The sequence below is a fragment of the Giraffa tippelskirchi genome, chromosome 6, assembly GCF_054371585.1.
Source record: "Giraffa tippelskirchi isolate mGirTip1 chromosome 6, T2T-mGirTip1v1.2.pri, whole genome shotgun sequence".
NCBI classification, from domain to species: Eukaryota; Metazoa; Chordata; class Mammalia; order Artiodactyla; family Giraffidae; genus Giraffa; species Giraffa tippelskirchi.
In genome coordinates, this window is record NC_137280.1 from 34054768 (window position 1) to 34074806 (window position 20039).

Below are 20039 nucleotides of genomic sequence, written 5' to 3' on the forward strand. Positions count from 1 at the left end.
ATGTTGACCTTCAAGCCAGCTTGAAGAATCATTCCAGGATGGAATCACAGCTGTGAGTCTAAAGAAGCCTACATCTCTGAAGATAGGATGGATGTGTGCCTCAGTCCTGAAAGAGGTATAGGACATATCTTTTATTTTTGTTTTCTTTCTCTTTTTAATAATTCTTTACTATTTTCCGGTTGATATTTTTAAATCAACATAACAGCATCTCAACTCTCACTAAAAATGTAAGTAAAAGGTTTTTTTTAAAGTTCATCCCTACTTCCTGAATATATTTCTTTTGCTGGATGTTATTTGTGCTGAATGTTCAGAATGGGCCTTCAGTCCCTCTCTTTGAATCGCTAAGTCTTTTCACAACGCCAGCAGGTTTTCGCCCTTGTCGATGATGTTTGTAGTTGGTTTGCTTTGGACAGTCCATTGGTGATCAGTAAATCATTACGCCTTCTTCCAAAAGTGAATGAGGGCAATCAGCACTAGGGTTTAAAAATCAGAATTAGCTTCAGCTACAAATGAATACTTTTTATTTTAATCAATCCTAGAATTGACTGTGGAGTGGTACCAAAAAACCCTCTGATTTATGCAAATCCCTTATTTGAAAAAACTACTTGAAAATATACAGTGGTCTTTTATGTTTATTTTCCATACAAAGGCTTCCTCTGAAATCTTAAAGTGCATATTTTTTTAAGTTTGTAAAATCAATTTACACATGACCATGAATTATTTAAAGCAAAGTTGTTTTCCTTGATGAATAAACTCTAAGAGGAAGGGAATTTTTTTTGGTTATTGTTATTTTTGATTTATTGTTGTATTCCAAGCACCTAGAATGATGCTGAATATACTTAGAAGTGCTGGTACATGGTAAATGAAGGTTGAATGAATCAGTAAATGAATTGGGCTCTTTTACACATGAAACGGGGCTTCCCTGGTGGCTCAGATGTTAAAGAATTTGCCTGCAATGTGGGCTGGGAGACCCAGGTTCGATCCCTGGGTTGGGAAGATCCTCTGGAGAAGGGGATGGAAACCCACTCCAGTATTCTTGCCTGGAGAAGTCCATGGACAGAGGAACCTGAAGGGCTACAGTCCATGGGGCCTCAAAGAGTCAGACAAGACTGAGTGACTAACACTTTCACTTCAACGTGAAATAGCATTTCCTGTGGTTTTCCTCAAGGTGGTGCTATGTACAGCATAAAAGGTAACTTAAGACAGGGGTCCCCAACTTCTGAGATCTAAGACCTGCTGATTTAAGGTGGAGCTGATATAATAATAACAGAAATAAAGTGCACAATAAATGTAATGTTCTTGAATCGTTCCAAAACCATTAATGCACCCCCAACCCCAGTCCATGGATAAATTGTCTTCCACGAAACTAGTCCCTGGTGCCACAAAGATTGGGGACAGCTGACTTAAGCAATATTATTATTTTTTTCTAACATCGCCTTGATAGCTGATCGATTTTCTTTACGTATTTTTTTTAAAACTTTTCATCTTTTCAAACTCTCAATCTTTTAGATTTATTTTCTTTACTGGAAGAGGCTTTACAAGATTATCAGAGGTGTTGGCTTTCTTGTCTTTTTATCCCACCATTTATCTCTACCTAACTCCAGTACTCTTGCCTGGAAAATCCCATGGACAGAAGAGCCTGGTAGGCTGCAGTCCATGGGGTTGCGAAGAGTCGGACCTGACTGAGCGACTTCACTTTCACTTTTCACTTTCATGCATTGGAGAAGGAAATGGCAACCCACTCCAGTGTTCTTGCCTGGAGAATTCCAGGGACGGGAGAGCCTGGTGGGCTGCCGTCTATGGGGTCGCACAGAGTCGGACACGACTGAAGCGACTTAGCAGCAGCAGCAACTGTACAAGCATATCTTCCTTTGAACGATTCTTGAGAGATATTACATATGCTGCTTCATTTCTTCCTACTATGTCTATTATTTATCATAGAAGGATTTATCTGAAAGACTTTGATACATTCAATGCTAAGTTTTCTATTTTTTAGTCCCTTGTTTTTTCTAGCTATTTGTTGTCCATATGTTTTTCTGGTTCAACTTTAAGCTAACTATTCTTTTTAAAAGTAATAGTTTTATTGAGATGTAATTGACTTAGAGTAGCTGCACATATTCAATTATGCAATTTGCTATGTTTTGAAAGGTGCATACACCTGTGACACCATCACCAGTCAAGAGAATGAGCATATCCAGTTCTCTCACGTTTCCTTGCTTTCCTTAATAATCCCTCCCCATTCTCTCCCTCTCTTCTCACCTCACCATCAGAAGGCAACTACTAACCTGCTTTCTGTCACTTTAATTTAGTTTTTATTTTCTAGAGTTTTAAGTAAATGGAATCATGCACTATTTACTCTTCGTTGTTATGGCTTCTTTCATCACAAAAATGTGTATCAATCATTTATTTCTTTTTATTATTGCATAGTATTTCATTGGGCTTCCCTGGTGGCTCAGATGGTAAAGAGTCTGCCTGCAATGCAGGAGACCCAGGTTCAATCCCTGGGTCAGGAAGATCCCCTGGAGTAGGGAATGGCAACCCATTCCAGTATTCTTGCCTGGAAAATTCCATGGGCAGAGGAGTCTGGTGGGCTACACACAGTCCATGGAGTCACGGACATACAACAACTGGTTTAGTCATTCATTTTTAATGTACTCTGGGGTTCTTCTGAGCTTTTGACTATTATAAAAAAAAAGCTGCTATAAACATTCATGACATAGACTTTTGCATGGAGTGCAAATGAAAAGAACCATGGTAAATGAGTGCTTACCTTTTAAAGAAGCTGTCAAACTCTTTTCCAAAGTGGATGTACTATTTAACATTCTTATCAGTAGAATGAGAGTTTCAGTGTCTTCACATCCTTGTCAACACTTGGTATTGTCTGTCTTTTTTATTTCGCTATTCCCATATATGTATAATGATGATTGATCACTTTTCAACATCAATTTCCTACTTTTAGATACATGTTTAGTTTTTGTGAATTCCATAAAATCTTATATAGACTGACATTAATTGTTAGACATCAAAGAGAAAATGTATGAATGAAGAAAAATACGCCTGTTTAGATATGGAAGGAGTGTGGTTAGTTGTTAAAAAGATTGACTAGATTTGACTAGATCTATGTATTATTAGCATTGAATATAGGAGAGACTAGTATAGCCTAGGAGGAATAACTTGAGAGATGTCACGAAACCATTTTCTCATTCTCCTTCTACCTCTTTGATATCTCTTTTCATAGGGAGTCCTCAAATGACACCATTTATTTTCTTTGGCTCTTTAAAGTTTTTCTGTCCTCAAGAGCCCCCTTTTAAAACCAAGTGTCACTGAGAAAATGGCTCCTTCAAGGCCACTCTCTCCTATCACAGGATGAGTTCACCTCTTAGCCAGTCTTATGGAGATGAAATGCAGAAGCACCAGAAGGGGACTGATTTGTCCAGGGGCTGCAGGCTACCGATCTAACTCCCACTTGCAGAGGAATCTCTCTCCTCTTTGCTCTCTACAAAGCTGTAAAGGTTTCACCTTATTCATGTGTGAAAATACCACAAATGAGCTCATGGAAGCACAAAAAGGCACTAGGCCCACTCCACCTCTTTGTATGAATATACATTGGCTTAGCAAAAATATTGTGACTTCTTTCACAGTATTCATGCAAAATGTATATTCCAGTCACACATTAATGCAGATATAAAACGTTTCAATTAAACATAACAAATGTAACCTAATATTAGTAAGCTGCATCAACATGGAGAATATACTAATTTATCTTTCTTCTCTCCTCCTCTCACTCTCCTTTCTCAATGCTTGGCATGTGGTGTGAATGTGTCTGGGATGGAGAGCAGATGGGTAACATCAAAACTAAAATCACTTAAAATGCACTGCATAATGTTTTGAAGTCAACAACATGAGGACCGATAGTCTGATAGAGTATAGCAATGGCTGCCATGCCATCTGCTTCACCTTTATCAAGTTATCAAAAATTTCTGTGTCTTCATCTGTAAAAATGGGTTCATGATTAGGCCCAAATCCTGGAACTCATGAGAGGAGTAAATGATTTATTCTACATAAAGGTCTTAGAACATCTCTGGGTACATAGTAAATACTAGGTAAGTATTAGCTGTAATAAAGGAGATAGAATTCCAAATATATTGCTTCTCAAACCCATTATACAGAGTGAAGTAAGTCAGAAAGAGAAACACAAATACAGTATAATAACACATATATATGGAATTTAGAACGATGATAACGATGACCCTATATGCAAGATAGCAAAAGAGACACAGATGTAAAGAACAGACTTTTGGACTATGTGGGAGAAGGCAAGGGTGGTATGATATGAGAGAATAACATTGAAACATGTCATTACCATACGTAAAATAGGTGACCAGTGCCAGTTCAATGCATGAATCAGGGCATTTAAAGCTGGTGCTTTGGGACAACCCCAGAGGGATGGGGTGGGGAGGGAGGCGGCTGAGGGGTTCAGAATGGCGGGACATATGTGCACCCGTGGCTGATTCATGTCAATGTATGGCAAAAGCCACCACAACATTGTAAAGTAATTAGCCTCCAATTAAAATTAATAAGTTTAAAAAAACTGAAGAAAATACAAGATAAAGGAATAGATAAATGGATATTCCAGACTCAAACCATTGATGAAATCAAAACCCTTTCTGTCTCAAAATTAATTTTAATCAGTATTAGTGGTTAATTTTGAGACAGGAAAGATTTTAATAACATCAATAGTGTTCCCATTTTTTACTCTATTGATCCACAGTTCCATTAGCATTTATAGCCTATTTCTTAAGAGCATTCTTCTGCCTATGTACTGTGACTTTATTATTGAACTAGATTTATGCCATTAGCCTTTTGCAATGTTACCTCAGTTAGATACCTCACTTTCTTCTCAACCTCTAAGGCAAGTAATTCCTTCAACATAGACCTTTGTTAATTAGGGCACAGATACGCTAGAACTCTTCCAAAATATAAACATTTATAAATCTATTATCTAAATTGATGTTTACTGCTCTGGGGTGTCTGTTAGAAATCAGAACCTCTGTAGTGGATGAGGGCATGGATCAGGGCCTAGGACCTGCATTTTCAAAAGAGTTGGCAATATAGATAGATATGTATAAGCGTGGTGTTAAGTGAAATAACTTTTATTAATTAGGATTATGAATTTTTCTTGCTTTCACAGAATTTTAGCTTTGGAAGAGGGCTTGAAAATTCTCTAGCCCTTTTTAATGTTTTTAATCTAGAGATGGCATCAAAAGATATCTGACTCTTTGCAACCCTTTGGACCATAGCCCACCAGGCTTCTCTGTCCATGGAATTTTTCAGACAAGAATAGTGGAGTGAGTTGCTATTTCCTTCTCTAGGGGATTTTCCTGACCCAGGGATTGAACCCACATCTCCTGTGTCTTCTGCATAGCAGGTAGATTCTTTACCCACTGAACCACTGGGGAAGCCAGAAGTCAGGCTAAAGCAGCTGGATTCCCAACACTCTCTATAATATATCATATTCTGTCTGCCATTTTAATGTAATTTTGAGGTCATTTTCATTATTGTTAAATCAATGTATTTTGGGGAAAATTAATATTTTTATTTTATTACTTTTCACTCTTTTGGGGATAGGAATAACACTGTTCAGTAAAAAGCAGAGTCAATTAAATATATTGACCATAGGGAAGAAACTGAATTAAAATTCATGTATTTGTATTCCTTTTTTGGATGAACAAATATGTATAGGAATGCATAATAATCACTACAATTTTCATCATCATAATCATTATCACCAATTCTTGGTTAAACTACTAAATTGAATTAATTAATTAATCTCAATCTTTGAAAACCTTAACAGGTATCTAAGATCCATGAGAAATACAATTCTGGTCTAATTTCAAAAGAATATCAAACAAACTAGTTGAGTCAAAGGACATTGCAAAACAGCTTTAGCCTGGTACCATAAACGCAATTTCCTAGTCCAGACAATTACTTAAAATTCATCAAAAATCTGAGACTATACGCTAGTTAGAAGGACTAACTCTGCAAGAAAGGCAGGTGTGGAGTCAAGCCACTATGGAGAACGATATGGAGATTCCTTAAAAACTAAAAATAGATCTATCATCATATGATCCAGCTCTCCCATTAACCCCACTGTTAGGCCTATATCTGGAGAAAACCGTAATTTGAAAAGATACATGTACCTGAATGTTCCCTGAAGCACTATTTACAATAAAAAAGAGATGAATATCCATTGAAAGATGAATGGATAAAGAAGATGTGGTGTATTTATACAATGGAATATTACTCAGCCAAAAAAAAAAAAGAACGAAATAATGCCATTTGCAGCAATATGGCTAGACCTAGAGATTATCTTACTAAGTGAACTGTCAGACAAAAACAATTATTTTATGATATCACTTACACGTGGAATCTTAAAAAAAAAGATACAAATGAACTTATTTACAATTCAGAAAGAGACTCACAGTCATAGTTATCTTTTTGCTAATAGGCGTTTGGACAGGAGTGAGGTGTCACTGAGGTTTTGATTTGCATTTCCCTGATAACTAGTGATGCTGAGCATATGTTTGTGTGCCTGTTGGTCATCTGTATGTCTTCTTTGGAGAAACGTCTATTCAGATCCTCTGTCCCCTTTTAATTGTTTAACTGTTTTACTTGTTTGCTTGTTTTTTTGATGATGACTTGTATGCATTCTTTGTATATTTTTTATATAAACTCCTTATTGGATAGATTGTTTACAAATATCTTGTCCCACTGAGCAGACTGCCGTTTCATTTGGCTGATAGTTTCCTTCACTATGCAAAAGCTTTTTAGTTGGGTATAATCCCACTTGTTTATTTTTGCTTTTGGTTCCCTTGCCTGTGTGTGTTAGTCACTCATTCGTGTCTCACTCTGTGATCCCATGGACTCCTCTGTCCATGGAATTCTCCAGACAAGATAATTGAAGTGGGTTGCCATTCCCTTGCCTGTGGAGACATCCAAAAAATGTTGCTAATACTGATGTCGAAGAGTATACTGCCTATGTTTTCTCCTAGAAGATTTATGGCTTCCAATCTTTCATTTAAGTCTTTAATCCATATTGAGTTTATTTTTGTTTGTAATGTGAGAAAGTAGTCCAGTTTGATTCTTTTTTTTTTTTTAATAAATTTATTTATTTTAGTTGGGGGCTAATTACTTTACAATATTGTAGTGGTTTTTGCCATACATTGACATGAATCAACCATGGGTTCCAGTTTGATTCTTTTGCATCGCAACTGTCCAGTTTTCCCAAAACTATTTATTGAAGAGACTATTCCCTATTATATATTCTTACATCCTCTGTTGTAGATTAATTGTCCATATAAGTGTGAGTTCATTTCTGGGCTCTCCTATTCTGTTCCATTGATCTATGTATCTGTTTTTGTGTCAGTGTCACACTGTTTAGATTACTGTTTCTTTATAGTATAGTCTGAAATCAGGGAATGTGATACCTCCAACTTTGCTCTTCTTTCTTAAGATCATTTTGGATATTTGAGTCTTTTGCAGCTCCCTATAAATTTTAGAATTCTTTGTTCTAGTCTCTGAAAAATGCCATTGGTATTTTGATCGGAATTGCATTAAGCCTGCAGATTGCCTTGCAGAATATGGTCATTTTAATATATGAATTCTTCCAGTTCATGGTCACATTATACCTTTCCATCTGTTTGTGTTGTCTTCAATTAGTGTCATCAGTGTCTTATAGTTTTCTGAGTACAGGTCTTTTACCTCCTTAGCAAGACTTATTTCCAAGTATTTTGTTCTTTTTGATGCAGTTGTAAATGAGATTTCTTTCTTAATTTCTCTTTCTGATATATTATTAGTGTATAAAATACAACCAGTTTATGTGTATTAATTTTATCCTGCAACTTTACTGAATTCATTGATTATTTCTAGTAATTTTTCTATGGTGTCTTTATGTTAGTCTATGTATAGAGTTGTGTCATTAGCAAACAGTGACAATTTTATTTCTTCTTTTCCAACTGGGATGTTTTAGGGTTTTTTTTTTTTCCCATCTAATTGCTGTGGCTAGGACTTCCAATACTCTGTTGAATCAAAGTGATGAAAGTCGGCATCCTTACCTTGTTCCTGATCTTAGAGGAAATGCTTACAACTTTTCCCCATTGAGTTTAATGTTGGCTGTGGGTATGTCATATAAGGTTTTTATTATGTTGAGGTATGTTCCCTCTATGCTCTCTATCTGGTCAGTTTTTGTCATAAATGGATGTTGAATTCTGCCAGAAGCTTTTCTGCATCTATTGAAATGATCATATTTCTTCCTTCAATTTATTAATGTGGTGTATCACATTGATAATTTTGAGGATGTTGAAAGATCCTTGCATCCTTGGAATAAATCCTCCTTAATTCTGGCAATGTATCATTGGATTTGGTTTGCTGATATTTTGCTGAGAATTTTTGTATCTGCATTCATCAGTGATATCAGCCTGTAATTTTCTTTCTCTCTCTTTCTTTTATTTATTTATTTTTTTTGTGGCATCTTTGTCTGGTACTGATATCAGGGTGATGCTGGCCTCTTAGAATGAGTTCAGAAGCTTTCCTTTTGCTGAAATTTTTTGGAATAGTTTGAAAAGGATAGGTGTTAACTCTTCAAATGTTTGGTAGAATTCATTTATGAAACTATCTGTCCCTGATTTTTGTGGGAGTTTTCCAACTATGGATTTAGTTTCATAACTGGTAATTGGTCTGTAGGTATTTTCTATTTCTTGTTGGCTCAGTCTTGAAAAATTGTACATTTCTAGGAATGTGTCCATTTCTTCTAGGTTATCCATTTTATTGAGATATGGTTGTTTATAGCAGCCTCTTATGATCCTTTGTATTTCCATGGTGTCAGTTGTAACTTCTTTTTCATTTCTGGTTTTATTTATTTGGCTCTATCTTACTTATATTTTTCTGATTCTTTTTTTGGTGAATTTGAATGGTGCATCTTTTCAAAGAACTAGCTCTTAATTTCATTGATATGATAGTCTATATTTTAGTCTATTTCATTTATCTCTGCTCTGATCTTTATGATTTCTTTCCTTCTACTAACTTTGGGTTTTGTTTTCTTCTTTTTCCAGCTCCTTTAGGTGTATGGTTAAGTTCCTCATCTGAGATTTTTTCCTTGTTTCCCAAGGTAGGCTTGTGTCATTATAAACATACCTTTAAGAACTGTTTTTGCTGCTCTTGAATGAGGAATATAGAGTGTAAAGAGAATATATAGTAAATATAATAGAATTTATAGAATATAAATTTATTCTATAAATTTATAGAATATAAAGTAAAGTGTAGAGAACTTCCAGAGAGCTACCAGGGCTCTTTCTGAAACTTCTGGTGCTCAAATATTGATTCCTCCTTGACATCACTAATATCCAATGGGTTTCTCTACACAATTGCTTATTCAGGAGATTAGTTTTCTCTTTCTGATTTCAAACCCAAATATCATGAAATTCAAAAGTTCACATTTAAAATAAAAGTATTCTTAATTTAAATAGAAACCTTAAAGCTGATAATAAGGTAGTATGTGAGCATTGTTTTATACCAACTCTAAGACTAGGGGCTAATTGTTTATTGAAATCCTGCATTAAGAGAACTTTTAACTAGTGACTTTGGAAAATTTAGCAGATAGACCTGGTTTAGATAGAGGTGTTGTTTTCAGGAGAAGTTGAATACTTCCTATTTCAATGTCAAAAATATAGTTTACTGTGTTCCCCGTCGATTTGTGGGGGGGATCTTGGGAAGAGATGACTTGCTGATTATAATCCTCTTTGCATGCTCCACGTTATCTTTCAAGCATATTTATTTCTCTTATAAGCCATAGATTGGTAATTTCAACTTAGCATCTTTTTATAGTTTAATTACAACCTCCTTGTTTTTGGAAAATACTTTATATTCATTCTGAATTGAAGAGTCTAGAGAGCTAGACACTGGAGAATTAACTGTGTTTAGCTACTGAAAGTCAAATTCCTATGAGTCCAAATCTACTAAAGACTGAGCTTGAAGTCTGTGCATCATAGACTTTTTAGAGAGTCTATTTCATGATGCTTGAACATGCATCATAAAGTGATTGTAAAACTTGTATATATTTAATCTATCACAAAGAGAAATGACAGTGTGTATAGTGTTGGTTAGCATCATTATCATCAACAAGAACAGTCTTTATCCTCAAGGTAAAGACTTAGAAAGGGTTGTCACCACAAGGCAATGGCATCCTCTGGCCTAATCAGCATTGGGACTACAAGTCCTTTAAGAGTTCAGAGAAGAGAGGGGAATAAACTCAGGGTGGGAGCATTTGGGAACACTTCCACAGAGGGGTGGGTTGTAAATGAGAGAAGGATCTGGACAAGGTAATCTGGGCAAAGGCAGTGATGTAACCTCGTGGAAGCATGAATGAATCATCAGTAATGACTGATGAGAAAAATGAAAAAGAAATAATTGAATGACAAGTTTTACAAACATGAGAGACAGGAAGACATACTCAGATCTAGCCTCCTAGCTTTAGGGAGGTAAGATCTTATACCATTTTGCTCATTAAACAGCTGATGCTAAAATAGCTCTAGAGGTTAAATGAGGTAACTAAATCTTTAGTCCAGTGATTTTTTCAAACTTTAAAAAGATTTTTAAACACGTAGTTTTCTGGATTCAAATCTTAGTGAGTCTGACTTAGTAGGTGGGGGTGGAACCTAGGTTCTCCATCTTTCACAAGATCCTCAGATGGTCCCCAAATGCAGGATTTGGGAGATTGTGCTTTGATATAAGAGGCAATCAGGGAATATCCTGTGCTATACTCTTTTCTGAAAACTAATCCGGATAAACTTTCATCAACTCTGGGTAGATGGACAAATATTTGGCTTGTTCCATCACTACTATTCTTTCCCATTTTCCTAGTTTTCAAAAATTACTTCACAGGAAGAAAGTGAAGGCCTGACACCACTGCCCCCAAATTTGAAACTGCCTGCTTATATCTGGATCCAGGTTCCTCAATGCAAGACTCATAATAAGAATCCCACAGAAGATCTAGGACTGATGGAGAGACCAGAATACTAAGTCAAAACCCCTGAGCTTGAGTTCTGGTTTGCCACTTAACTGCCTATTGGTGCTTGGTTAAGCTTGGTCATTTTAACCCACATTTCAAATGATCATTTATATAATAAGACCAGTAAGATTTTGACTGATTATGTTACACAATTCTCTAAAACTATGAAGACCAACACAGATTTTTAAAAATTATAATGAGGATTCAATTCAACATAATTTATTTAATCACAATTAAATATCCACAATAAGTAAACCCCTGTAGCAGTTATAGTATAGTAGGAGTCTCAGCCTTGCTCTCAAGAAGGTGAAAATCCCATCCATTCCTATCATCATTTGGTCCCTGACACTGATTAGACAGTGGGGCCACCAAAAAGCAGTGACCTGACTGTCATCTCCACCAAGTCTAAGGCATGAAACAATTAACAGGAGGGTTGAAAGGAATTGTAAATATTTTATTCCTTTTGCTATCTCTTTTTTCTCTTCCTCTGTAGTCTGAGAAGACCTGGGGACTTGTGTATCTATTTCTTGGGGTTGAGAAATACTACCTTTTGGGAAAATTTTTAAAAGGTGATATTGGGGACTAAGGAAGGAAAAATAGAATTGCTGTATATTTCATTTGGGATTAGGCTCTTCTGGAAAATTAAAGAGTCATTTTGAAGTTTCTGCATTTCATAGTTTATCTCATTAAGACTGAAGTTATGGCGATGGTGGTGGATGGGAAGAATGCATTTTGCCTCCATTTAATATACTTGTTTGGCTCCTAAGTGGAGCGATAGGCAGTAATATTCAAAGTTGGGTTCAAAGCAGAAAAAAAAAAAATCCTATCTCAAACAAGCATACAAACCATGTGCAATAGTATTCCACAGAAGGGAGACTGTGGTCAGCCGTGTGGGAGCAGGAGATAAGACAGAGTTTTTGAAAGAAGCAAATGAGAGCAAATGATGATACAACAGTAAAAGGTGTGGAATATGAAAAGCTATAGGACTACAGATCAAAAAACCTCTCTGTGCAACCCTAGTCAAATCCCTGGAAACCTGGTGCTCCCCTTTAGTCCCATCCTAGTGCACCCCCACTTTATTTTTCTTTTGGACAACTGCACTAGGCTTCAAATTGGTCTCTAGTCACAATTGCCAGTCACCCTTTAAACTAAGCCACTCTGAAGCTAGAATTACCTCATTAAAACTTGAATCTGATTTCCCAACCAACTCCCCTACTGGAAGACTCAACGATGCTCATGTTGCCAACAAACACCTGGGCCTGACCTCCAGGTCCACCCCCTCAGATGGCCCAGCCCCAAACACAGACATTGTATGCTCTCATCCTTACCCTCCCACACACTTTTGGGTACCAAAATATGTACTTTTTTTTTTAAATTGCCACGTTTCACTTCTCCTTGTCTATCTAGCAAACTTGTACTATCCCACAGTATTCAGCTCCAGTGACACTTTTTCAGGGAAATCTTTTTTGTCCTTCTCTACTAATTATGAATTAAGTGCTTCTAGATTGCAGGGGGACTTTTTTCTTTCCAAGACTTTTCTGAAATTTCCAGGTCAAATGGATGAGCTACCCTGCCCTATTACTGGCAGGGCTATGCTTCAAAAAAAAAAAATTATCTTCTTGGTCTTCCTGGTGGTAGAAAGCAGAGTTAATGTCATTCTCTGGGTTATTCTCTTTTCATGAACATTTACACAGTAAAAATTACAAGAAGGTTCACATTTTACCTGAGGCAAAAGCTCACCCTTTTTTGTGCTTTCAAGTTCTGAAAAGATCTCTTGCTGGATGGAAATCTGCCTCAACAGACTTTAATTCAACCTGAGTAAATCAAAACAGACATTTTGAGTTGTTACCATCACTCCCTTGAAAAATTTTCCAAAAGCATCTTTTCATCATTTTTAAACTGGTAAAAAAAATTGCCTCCATGTATTCACCGAGTGTCTTATGGAGCAAATAGCTTTAATAGTCAATCCCATGAGGGTTTCATTAAACCAGGAAAAAGTAAGTATTGGAACCAGATCAGATCCAGTCTCAGTGATAACTCCTGGCATAATGTTTTGATTCTGTAGGACTTTCTCCTTTAACTCTTTAATCTCATTTTAAGTCACATAAACTCTTTACTGTAGTCCTAGGTGTGGATGCCGATAAGTGAATAAGACCCAGGTAGGCACTTTTTTCATTGATGTCATTTTATTTACAATTATTAGTTATTTAATCCACCCATAGAAAAGTTCCTATCCTACCCACCTTCTCCCACCCCAAACAGGTTCATTATTGGATTAGATCATGTTTAGGGCCTAAACCTCACACAGCCTGGCAGATGAACAAGTAGAAAAGTGATGACCCTTGTTTTCTGAACTGGAAGCACAAGCATTACTTAGCTAAAGGGAGTTCCCTTGTATTTCTGAAACAAATGAGGGAGGAGCTGGAGAAGGACTCTGATACAAATGATTAGATCAAAGGCAGTCTGTCCCACATCAGGTGGTTTTCTGCCTGCTGTGCACCTTGTCAGGCATAAATTAAGAAATGCTGTGGTCATCGGGAGCTATCCCTTCTCAAGAGCATCTCTTAAGCAGTAAGTTTAAGAAGGACCTTCGTCTTTCATCTTAGCCTCTTGGTCTTTTAAAAATCTTTTTGTGGTAATTCAATAAAATGGCAACTCAGTCATCCCTTTGTAATTACACAAGGAAAGGTTTGTGACTAATTATTTCATTTATTCAAACAGCAGAAGGGTAATTCACCAGGAAGGCACTATTAGGCAATGGTTCTCAAACTTGATGAGCATCCACCCCCAGCAGGGATGTTGCTTGCTATGGTATGAGGACCCCACACTCAACTCTAAGCCTTCAGATCTCTGGAGGGATGAGGTCACAAAGGCTACTTTTAAAAAGTTCCCCAAGCTGGTTTTTGTTGTTGTTGTTGTTGTTGTTTAGTTGCTCAATCATGTCTGACTCTTTGTGACCCCATGAACTATAGCATGCCAGGCTTCCCTGTCCTCCACTCTCTCCTAGAATTTGCTCAAACTCATGTCCATTGAGTCAGTGATGCCATCCAACTGTCTCATTCTCTGTCATCCCCTTCTCCTGCCTTCAGTCTTTCCCAGCCTCAGGGTCTTTTCTAATGAATCAACTCTTCGCATCAGGTGGCCAGAGTATTGGAGCTTCACCATCAGTCCTTCCAATGAATATTCAGGATTGACTTCCTTTAGGAATGACTGGTTTGATCTCCTTGCAGTCCAAGGGACTCTCAAGAGTCTTTTCTAATACCACAGCTCAAAGGATCACTTAGCTAGTGGTCTCTTGCAGGACTTCTCAAAGTCATTCTCCTCTGGGAAGACTAAAAAATATAGATTTGATGTCAAACTCCAAGGAATTCTGATTGCTCCAAGAGGTCTAGAAATAGGTATTTCAATAAGTCCCCAAAGTGCTCCTGAAGCACATGGCCAGGCTTTAAGAAATGCTACTCCACTCAAGATGGACTTCCCCAGTGGCTCAGTAGTAAAGAAACTGCTTGCCAATGCAGGAGAGGCAGGTTCGATCCCTGAGTTAGGAAGATCCCCTGGAGAAGGAATAGCAACCCACTCCAGTATTCTTGTCTGGAAAATCCCATGGACAGAGGAGCCTGGTGGGCTACAGTCCATGGGGTCACAAAAGAACTGGACACGACTTAGCGACTAAACAGCAACAACTTCACTCAAGGTTTAGCAAAAAGGAAGCAGGAGGGCAAAAATTTGAGAGGCTTAGCTGTTGTCTGTCCGAGGTCAGTTCCAAAAACCTAAATGCTGTATCAACCTGTACCTGGACAACCTCAGTGCTAGAGAGAGAGAGCGAGGGTGGAGAGGGTGCCTGTCAGGGACAGGGCAGAATTCAGGGTTTATTTTGCTCAGGATGAAGATGGGAGAATTCCAGTTAGAAAACATGGGCTAAATAGATGCTCATTCCTTCCTGCTGATAGAGTTTAACAGCTCTTCTCTAGCTTCCTTGCCTTCAAGGTCCCCCTGGCTTGTCCGTCTCCCTTTTCCCAATTGGATTCCAGCCCCAGTTCCTTCGTGATGCTAGAATGAATTTTATAAGAGGTAAATGGTGTTTCTCAGTGGCTTAAAAGTCTTCAAATCTCTGTAGCTTAAAAGTCTTCTCAGTAGTTTTCCTATACCAAATCCACAGTCTTCTGCAGAGAATCTAATGCTATTTGTCACGTAGCCTCTTGGTACATTTCCACCCTCACCTGCCATCTCACTTCTTGTAGGGTGAAGAAATGTCTTTGCCTGCAACATCCTTTTTGTGGACTCTTCAACTTTCAACCTTAAGTTAAAACATGAGTCAACCTGTCGAAGCTTCTATGACTGTTCCAAATAGAACTAGTATTTCCTCAGAATCTTGTACACACTTGTACTGGAGGACCTATAACCTATATTGCATTTATTTATTTTAAAGTACAGTCTTCCCAATAGACTTAATGATGTTTTAATGTTATTATCGTTAATATCGATAAAAGTAAAAGTAATAATAGTAGCTGGGCAGTAGATAGGCATTAAAATAAAATACACATGTGAAGAAATATACACCAAAAAAATGACCTTAAAAGCCCAGTCAGGGGAGGAAGGGTGGGAACTGTGCATGGTTATTATAACCCGTTTAAGCTCCGGTAACTCATTATACCCCTCCCAGTGCTTGATGCCACTTCATCTTTTCCTGGAGTCTCACCCTAGCTGTCCCCAAGAAGCAGGAGCTATATCTTGTCCTCATTTGGAGACAGCGCTGTCACACCCTCCAATCTGCCAGCCCAGTCTGCTGAGCCTCAGTGCCTAGATTCTGGGAATTGGGCTTCCTTCGTATTCCCAGTGCCTGTTTTGCAGACCACCGTAATGAACTTGCTGCCTTACCGCAGCGGCTGGGCCCGGTTGTTGTTAATTAGCCTTCGGTGGAGGCCCAAGTAGTACCCTTCCATTATGATCCTGCTACATGCCTGGGAGCCCCACTTGACAGTGTCTGCTTGCCTAGGTGTCTGAAAGTTCTAACACAGTAAAAATACCCACAGCTGGCATATCAGCTTTTTTTGGAGATACCAACTGGCTAAATCGATGATTAGTCTGTTTTCAATCCCATAGTCCATCTAGTTTTCACAGGGGCTAGACAGGTAGGTAACTGAATAGAGATATGGGAACCCCAATCCCTGCATTGTTGCTGACACTAGAATCCACAGTCCTTCTAGGAACGCGGTGTTATTTATGTCTTACTGTCTTGGTTGCTATGGGAGCCGGGGCAGAGATCCCAAGAGACAATATCGTGAAGAAAATCTGAAGAGATCTTTCAATGTGTTCAGTACATGTAGTGAGTATTATAACTGCTAGCATGATGTATATTGGACAGTAATTTAGGGAAAATAAAATAGCACTAGGAAAATAAAATTTCAGTAGAAAGAGAGCATGCAGAGAAAATGAAAAGAACTCTATTTTCATGCTGGTTAAGTTGGTATCTGTGTGAATTAGGACAAGCCAAACAACATATTGAGGATCTATTTTCTCATCTGTAAAACAAAGAGAATTCACAGAGTTCAGTGATGGCAATATAATTCTATGATTTTTCTAATTATTTTTTGGTGTTATTGTAAAATTGCCGTAATTAAAAGAAACTAGGAGAAAAGTTAAGAATAGTAAAAAAATTTAAGAATAATATACTTTATAGTCCATAAAGGATAAAAGCACATTTTTGTAAAAATTAAATTAAAACACCAAAAAGTATTCTATATATGACATGTAAAATTATCATATGCTTTCTTTTATGTATTTAGATTTTTTCATTTACAGTTCCAAATCACATTATTAGACAAGTATCCACCAATTAGAAGAAATAATGTATTTTTAAGAAGATCTGTTCACTAAGGTTTTATATTCAAGATATTTTCTCATCTATGAAATTAGTGAGGTTGCACTTTGGACTGCTCTTCTGTGATTTTTTAAAAATAGAATGTTATTTTTGAATAAAGACAAAACATGATCAGAACTTTAAAAAAAACCATGAATATTGGGAACTGAGAATGTGTCATTGACTTGATTTAAAATAGTCCATGGTCTGTAGTCCTGAGGAACTCAGAAGTATGTCAAAGGACAAGGGGGAAAAAGTCATCTAGAAAAAATTGAGGACAATGTCCCTGGGTGTGATTTGGAAGGAAGTGAGCATGACATTTACAGAATTTGGCAAGATAACTATGGGAAAGAGCAAGAGCTAGAAGAGCTGCTTCCAAGTTTTAGGGCAGTTGGGAATCAAAACCCTGAAGAAATCTGGATGAAGGGAAATTCCACTTTGGCATCCCTGGGAATCCTTAAGTGGACAGTCTTGCCTGTCCATATTATTGAAAGGATGCTAGTCCTTTCCCTTGTCTAAAGCACGAAAGAGAAGAAAACACATCTTATAATAAAACTCAGACACATTATGGCAAAATTAAAAAAAAAATTAAAGGCGTATTTCATACTAGATGCTTTCCCTAGGCCAGAACTCCTTTCTTTGATGACTTAAGAAATAAATAATTAGGAACATTCTAAGGGACATAAATATACGTCAAGGAATATCTAGGAGCAACAACACACATATTAAAAATATAAGCTTCAATGATTTTTTGAAAAAGCACAGGCTTCAATGCATAAATAAATTTACAACTTCCTAAAGCTTAAACCAAAACATGAAATGATTTCTCCAGGGGAAAAAAAGGAGATAAAAGAAAGCCTTGATAGAAAACCAAGAAATAAGTCCATGTACAATTAATTTATGACAAAGGGAGCAAGACTCCACAATGTTGGAAAGACAGTCTCTTTGACAAATTGTGCTGGGAAAACTGGACAGCTACATTTTAAAAAATGAGATTAAATCATTCTTTTACTCTACACACAAAAATAAGCTGAAACTGGATTCAAGACCTAAATGTGAGATCAAACACTATAAAACTCCTAGAGGAAAACAGAGGCAGATTTTCTGACACAAATCGCAGAAATACCTTTTTTGATCTGCCAGAATAATGGAAATAAAAACAAAAATAAAAAAATAAGACTTACTTAAACTCACAAGCTTTTGCACAGCAAAGGAAACCCATACAAAACAAAAAGACAACCCACAGAGTGGGAGAAAATATTTGGAAATGATGTGACGGATTTTGTTGTTTTTCAGTGCTAAGTCATGTCCAACTCTTTGCGACCCCATAGGCTGCGACACACCAAGCTTCCCTGTCCATCACCATCTCCTAGAGTTTGCTCAAACTCATGTCCATTGAGTCGGTCGTGCCATCCAACCATCTCATCCTCTGTTGTCCCCTTCTCCTCCTGCCCTCAATCTTTCCCAGCATCAGAGTCTTTTCCAACGAGTTGGTTCTTTGCATCAGGTGATCAAGGATTGGAGTTTCAGCTTCAGCATCAGTCCTTCCAATGAATATTCAGGACTGATTTCCTTTAGGCTTGACTGGTTTGATCTCCTTGCTGTCCAAGGGATTCTCAAGAGTCTTATCTAGCACCACAGTTCAAAAGCATCAATTCTTTGGTGCTCAGCCTTCTTTATGATCCAACTCTTACGTCCGTACATGACTACTGGAAAAACCAAGGCTTTGACTACAGGGCCGTTTGTTGGCAAAGTAATGTCTCTGCTTTTTAATATGCTGTCTAGGTTTGTCACAGCTTTTCTTCCAAGGAGTAAGAGTCTTTTAATTTCATGACCGCAGTGATTTTGGAGCCCAAGAAAATAAAGTCTGTCACTGTTTCCATTGTTTCCCCATCTATTTGCCATGAAGTGATGGGACTGGATGCCATGATCTTAGTTTTTTGAATGTTGAGTTTTAAGCCAGATTTTTCATTGTCCTTATCAAGAGACTCTTTAGTTTCTCTTCACTTTCTGCCATAAGGGTGGTATCATCTGCTTATCTGAGGCTGTTGATATTTCTACTGGCAATCTTGATTCCAGCTTGCGCTTCATCCAGCCTGGCATTTTGCATGATTCATATAAGTTAAATAAGCAGGGTGACAATATACAGCCTTGACATACTCCTTTCCTAATTTTAGACCAGTCCAGATAAGGGATTAGTGCTCAACATTTGCAAACAGCACATGATGCTTAGTAGCATCATAACAAACTACCCATTCAAAAAATGGGCAGAACACCTAAATTGACGTTTCTCCATAGAAGACATATAGATGGCCAATAGGCACATGAAAAAACGTTCAACATCACTAATTACTACAGAAAGGAAAACCAAAACTACAGTGAGATATCACCTCACACCTGCCAGAATGGCTATCATCAAAAAATCCACAAGCAATAAATGATGGAGACAACGTGGAGAGAAGGGAACTCTCCTAAACTGTTGGTGGGAATGTAAATCAGTACGACCACTATGGAGAACAGTATGGAGGTTTCTTAAAAAAGCTAAAAATAGAGTACCGTATGACCCTGCATCCCACTCCTGGGCATACATTTGGAGAAGAAAACGATCCAAAAAGATACATACAGCCAAATGCTCACTGCAGCACTGTTTACAATAGCCAAGACATGGAAGCAACCTAAATGTCCATCTACAAAGGAATGGATAAAGAAGATGTGGCACATATATACAATGGAATATTACTCACCCATTGAAAAGAAGAAAATAATGCCATTTGCAGCACCATGGATGAACCTAGAGAGTGTCATACTGAGTGAAGTAAGTCAGACAGAGAAGGAGAAATATCATCTTCATCCTGTATATGTGGACTCTAAAAAGGCATGATACACATGAACTTACTTACAAAATGGAAACAGACTCACAGACTTCAAGAATGAACTTAGGGTTGCCAGGAGGAAGAATGGAGGGAAGGAATAGTTAGGGAGTTTGGGATGTACATGTACATACTACTGTATTTAAAATGGATAACCAACAAGGACCCACTGTATAGCACCTGGAACTCTGCTCAATGTCATGTGGCCACCTAGATGGGAGGGGAGTTTGGGGGAGAATGAATA

The 20039-nt window shown here is 37.5% G+C and overlaps 1 protein-coding gene across 4 annotated transcripts in view; it reads left to right on the plus strand.

Annotated features, from left to right (window-relative positions):
- Positions 1–15512, plus strand: part of FABP12 (fatty acid binding protein 12) — a 37523-nt gene extending 22011 nt beyond the window's left edge. For 2 of the 4 annotated variants that reach the window (XM_081496718.1, XM_081496719.1), the window contains 3 exons: positions 20–115; positions 9111–9166; positions 15307–15512. In XM_081496718.1, the coding sequence (XP_081352844.1) occupies positions 20–115; positions 9111–9119 (105 nt within the window). In that variant the 3' untranslated portion in view covers positions 9120–9166; positions 15307–15512. Of the gene's footprint in view, positions 1–19; positions 116–9110; positions 9202–10917; positions 11726–15306 lie in introns of those variants that run through there. The other 2 variants (XM_081496720.1, XR_014055708.1) reach the window with 2 other exon arrangements.
- The last annotated feature ends 4527 nt before the right edge of the window (positions 15513–20039 follow it).